The sequence below is a fragment of the Nicotiana attenuata genome, unplaced genomic scaffold (assembly GCF_001879085.1).
Source record: "Nicotiana attenuata strain UT unplaced genomic scaffold, NIATTr2, whole genome shotgun sequence".
In the NCBI taxonomy this organism is placed as follows: domain Eukaryota; kingdom Viridiplantae; phylum Streptophyta; class Magnoliopsida; order Solanales; family Solanaceae; genus Nicotiana; species Nicotiana attenuata.
The window spans coordinates 104,066-109,585 of NW_017671225.1; the positions used below are offsets into that span (position 1 = coordinate 104,066).

The window sequence follows — 5,520 nt, forward strand, 5'->3', positions numbered from 1 at the left end:
CTAAATACTATATTTCACTTTGAGGTGGAAACGTTAACAATTTTTTTATTGTCTTTATAATATTCATATTGGTTTTTATCGTATTTATTTTATCCATAGATTATAAAAATTCATAAAGAACAAAATCTTAAAGCCCCCAACTCCTTCCACCATTTATAAAATCCCCCACATTCTTTCCTTATTTCTAAACATTCTCCTTCCTCTTAATCCCTTTGAGAGAGATTGATCACCTTCTCTATACATTAACCTCAACTCTCATTTGTTCTACTTCTTTTGCTCTTTCTTCACTCTTCCATTCATTCTTTTCCAAGAAAATAACAAAGCTAGTCAAGTCCTTAAAAGATTAAAAAGGATGTGTTCATCTAATTCCAAATTGCAGAGGAGCAGTAGTGCTGATAATATTACAACACAAACCATCTCTCATATCAATGGACGCCCTGTTCTTCAACCAAATAGAAACCAACTCCCTTTCTTGGAACGCCGCAATTCCCTTAAAAATTCACCAGCCAAGACTTTTGCTGGTGCACCGTTACACCCTTTGTCATCACCAAGACTTAATATTTCCCCTCCAAGTACTACTAATGGTAACAATAACAACAAAATTAGTGCAAAAATCAAGCCTTTCGTGACAACTCCTCCTATCTCTCCTAAAATCAAGTCACCTAGGCAGCCAGCAATTAAGAGGGATAATGATCCTCATGGCTTGAATTCTAGTGCTGAGAGAGTGGTGTCACCAAAAGACACTACCAAAACCACATATTTAGTGAAGAAGTCCAAGAATTCCAGTGGAGTACCTTGTGCGGAAAATTCCTCGTTGAAATACTCTTCTTCTTTGATAGTTGAGGCACCAGGAAGCATAGCAGCAGCAAGAAGGGAACAAGTAGCCAACATGCAAGTCCAAAGGAAAATGAGAATAGCTCATTATGGAAGAACAAAGTCAGCTAAGTTTGAAGGCAAAGTCTCTGCTGCTGACTTTTCATCTTCTCCTGCTTCTGCTTCCCCTACCTCCAATCCTCGAGAAGAAAAAAGATGCAGCTTTATCACAGCTAATTCGGGTAATTTTCACTTTAATTCTAACTTCTAATAAAAAAGAACATGAACCAGAAAGAATTGTCCAGGAGTTATTATTTATCATATGTTATGCTAATTACAAATGGAACTAATTTTCTGTTATTTTTTTTGTGTTTTCAGACCCTCTCTATATTAAATACCATGATGAGGAATGGGGAGTTCCTGTACATGATGATAAGTAAGTAATAGTCAGTCAATTTGTTTGGCATAGTTTAAATTGATACTAAGTTTAAGAAAGAAATATAGATTTTTTAAAATTATAGTATTGAACATGTTATAAAATATATGTTGCTATCAAAGATTCCAATTAAGAAAATATAGAACTATGGTACTCCCTCCGTTTTAATTTAGATGACACACTTTCCTTATTAGTCCGTTTAAAAAAAAAATACAAATTTTTACGATTGAAAATAAAACTTTAAACTCTTCATTTTACCCATTTTACCCCTAATGAGAAGTTTTTATAACCACACAAATGTCATGGACCCATAAAGTTTTTACTCCTTAAGCTTTTAAGATTACAAGTTTCAAAAATATTCTTTTTTTTCTTAAATTCCGTGTCGAATCAAACTACCTCATCTAATTTGAAACGGAAAGAGTATTCTTTTTTAAATGGACTAATAAAGTAAATAGTGCCAACAAGATAGGGAACTACAACCCCCCCCCCCCCCCCCCTCTTTGTTTTTTTATTAGGGCAATATAGACATATTTCAGCATAATTTTGGGATTAATTTCTCTATTATGTATACGCAGTCTTCTGTTTGAATTGTTGGTTTTAACTGGTGCACAAGTTGGATCAGACTGGGCGTCAGTATTAAAGAAAAGACAAGATTTCAGGTGGGGTTTTTCTTTTCTTGCCACAATTCCTCTGTTTATCATTTGTTCTGGAAAGACATATTAATAACTTTAGAGATCTTCGCTGTATTTTGCATGCTTTTCTATACAGGGATGCATTTTCAGGATTTGATCCAGAAATTGTTTCAAAGTACAATGAAAGGAAGATAACTTCAACAAGTGCCGATTATAGCATAGAGCTGAGCCAAGTCCGTGGAGCTGTTGACAACTCTAACAGAATATTGGAGGTAATCACCTAACTTTAGGTTTGAAAAAAACACTAATTAATATTTGAACTGTCTTTTCCTTTTCAGTGTTTCCAACATTTGTATACTCACCACAATTCACATGACATTATGATAGCCTTGTAGGAAGCCTAGATTAGTTGGCATTGTCTCAAATTAATTAATGTGTTTTTAGTGACAGATCATGCATATAGCGAAGACCTCTTAATTACCTAACCACATGCCCCCACATGGAATCAGAATAACATATCTGTCATCGACATAGCCTAAAACGTACTCTCTCCGGTCCACTTTAAGTGATTTTTTGCCTCTTTTTTGTCGTGCTTAATATTTGATTTTTTTTAGATATCAACACGGAATTAACTTCTTCTTTCCAAATTTGTCCTTGAAGTAAAGAGTCTAAGTTAGCGTTTGGCCATAGATCCCAAATTTATTTTGAAAAATTTGATTTTGGTGAAGTTTGGGTTGAAGATGAAAATGTGTTTGGACATACGCTTTCAAAACATATTTTCCAACTTTATTTTGGAAAAACATGTATATAATTCCCAAGTTTTGGGATTTTGGCCAAAAATCAGCTCAATAGCTGATTTTGGGATTTGGCAAAAATATGAGCAAAATTTATGGCCAAACATGAGTTTTGAAAATAAATCCCAAATTTATTTTGACAAAACTCATGGCCAAACGGGGCCTAAGAGTAGTTTGAGCAAATTAAGGCCCCGTTTGGCCATGAGTTTTCCCAAAATAAATTTGGGATTTATTTTCAAAACTCATGTTTGGTCATAAATTTTGCCCATATTTTGGCCAAATCCCAAATCTTAAATCCCAAATCCCAAAATCAGCTATTGAGCTGATTTTGGGCCAAAATCCCAAAACTTGGGAATTATATACATGTTTTTCCAAAATAAAGTTGGAAAATATGTTTTGAAAACGTATGTCCAAACACATTTTCATCTTCAAACCAAACTTCACCCAAATCAGATTTTTCAAAATAAATTTGGGATACATGGCCAAACGCTAGCTAAGGGTTAATATTGTCAATTTCATTGTTAATTAATGCTTAAAGGTGAACCTTTTAAAAAAAAAAAAAATCAAGTGGATCGAAGGGAGTAATACATTTATTAACAATTCCCTTTACAGCTTTCCATCCAAAAACGGGTCAATAAAAGTTAACAACTCATTTTATTAATTAAATAAGCATTTGACTTGAGGAATTTAGACTTATCATACCGTTACGTGCTTGTGATCCTTACCATGAAATAGGAACCTCAATTTAATGACTTTTACATGCTCATGTTTAATTTGATTATTTCTTGATTTTGTGTATAGATCAAAAAGGAATTCGGTTCCTTCAACAAGTATCTGTGGGGATTTGTGAACAACAAGCCCATTGCAACACAATACAAGGCCTGTAACAAAATTCCAGTAAAGACCTCAAAATCTGAAAGCATAAGCAAAGACATGGTGAAGAGAGGTTTCCGGTACGTCGGTCCGACAGTCATACACTCCTTCATGCAGGCAGCCGGCCTTACCAACGACCACCTCACCACCTGCCCACGACATCTCCAATGTGTTACATTGGCAACTCAACCACCCTCCACCCAGTAATAGCCTAATAATATTAGATTTTATTATTAGCAAAATCATAGGTTTTAAGAAGTTGTTAGAGATGCTTGCTAATTGTTTAACAATATCATACGTACTTATTTTTATTCTCCTTTTGGTTTGTGATTATTGAGGTGATAACAGTTTGGTGATGTAAGATATTGGGTTGGTTAATGGGCAGTAATATTTTATAGTATAAGAAAGAACAAAGGGAGGGATTGTGCAGATATGGGGCCGACAGGAAGCATGTGCAGGGTGGGCAAGGGAATGACAATGGCATGTGTTTGTAGCATATGCCTTCATTTAATTTTGTGTCCACTGACCAAGTGACCACCAGCAGGAGCCTAGGGGGCCATCATTTCCCCACCACCGCTCCATTATTTGGGTGCTTTTGACAGGCTGTGTAAAATTTGAAGACTCATCATAATCATCATCTTCATCAGAATGGAGCAGAACAGAGGAGCCTTTGGACCAGCCTTTCCAGCCTTTGGCCCAGCCTTTCCATTCCTTTTTAGGTTCTTGATTTGGATAACAATCGCATACATGCTTGTGCTTGCTTGTTTCAGAGAACAATGTGGACCATTTGATCCTTTCACAAAGTTACAGCGTGACACGTGCCTGCTAGATAAAATTAGAAGTTGGTGACCTAATGACAGGGGACGGCAACTAAAGCCCCAACGGATGGTGATCATAACTTAAATTAACGAAATTCTATAGAATTACTTTCAATAAGAAAAGAAAAAAGACGTGGTTTGATTGTTGTTTTGCCCATAGTACAATGTTGCTGAATTCTAATATGACCCAGAAGCAAACACGAAGTGTTATGCAGTAGCGTATTCATATTCTAGCGTGAGATTTGGTCGAGTGCTTCCCGTTTGGCCTTTGCCTTTTTCCCTACATATTTTTTCATATGGGATTGTAATACCATGGATTATACTGGTTTGCCGAAATATCTATGCAATTCTTTCTGTGTATTATTCTAAAGGTTAGTTCCACAGGCTAAGCATCTTCATTCCATGTGCTCTCAGCTTTTAAAAGTTGCTTTATAGAAGGGACCGTATCACATTTATTCCCACACACATGCACATGGTCTATAATGGCTTTTAGGCTTCTAGCTACTGGTGTATCATTGCCTGGCTTGGAAAGGAAGATTACAGTGCATATCAAAGCTAACTAGAAAATGAAGCAATAAATGGAGACAAAAGGAGGCAATAAATGAAGAGAGGATGACACAAGTTGGACAAGGGCATGGCCTAAAGTTTAACTTTCAGTCATATGTATGTATTAGTTTGAGTGCCCGTATGAATTACTGAAGAACTTGATTTTTTACCGTATTTCCTAAGCGAAAATTAAAAAAGCAATAAAATGAACATAGTGATTTTTACGTGGAAAATTACCCGGATCAAAGGGTGCAAAAACCACGACCTACCAAGTAGGATTTTCAGCTCTAACTCCACTAGAACAATGAGCCAAATTGTATCAATTACAACACTGTAGTGAAATACTCTCCAGTACTTCTCCTACTCCTATTTGATTCACAAGTGACTCTAACTTGTAAAATCAAACACTCACTCCAAGTCACTAATTGTTTATAACACTTGATTACAACTCAATTTCCTAAAACACATTTACTAGACTAACTCGGAAAGAGTACATGACTCGTACTCAACACAAGTGAACCACTTTATGGCTCTGTTGTTGACGTGTAAAAGGATAGTTCCGAAGTCCAAACTCAATCCTATTTAAACACGACTCGAGATCTTCTAGG

At 35.8% G+C, this 5,520-nt stretch overlaps 1 protein-coding gene across 1 annotated transcript; it reads left to right on the top strand.

The window, feature by feature from the left end:
* Positions 1 to 158: 158 nt before the first annotated feature.
* LOC109206816 lies at positions 159 to 4,736 on the top strand. The gene is made up of 5 exons (XM_019369680.1): positions 159 to 1,055; positions 1,192 to 1,249; positions 1,825 to 1,908; positions 2,018 to 2,153; positions 3,477 to 4,736. The coding sequence occupies exons 1-5, from the start codon at positions 353 to 355 to the stop codon at positions 3,753 to 3,755; spliced, it is 1,260 nt and encodes a 419-aa protein (XP_019225225.1). The 5' UTR covers positions 159 to 352; the 3' UTR covers positions 3,756 to 4,736.
* The last annotated feature ends 784 nt before the right edge of the window (positions 4,737 to 5,520 follow it).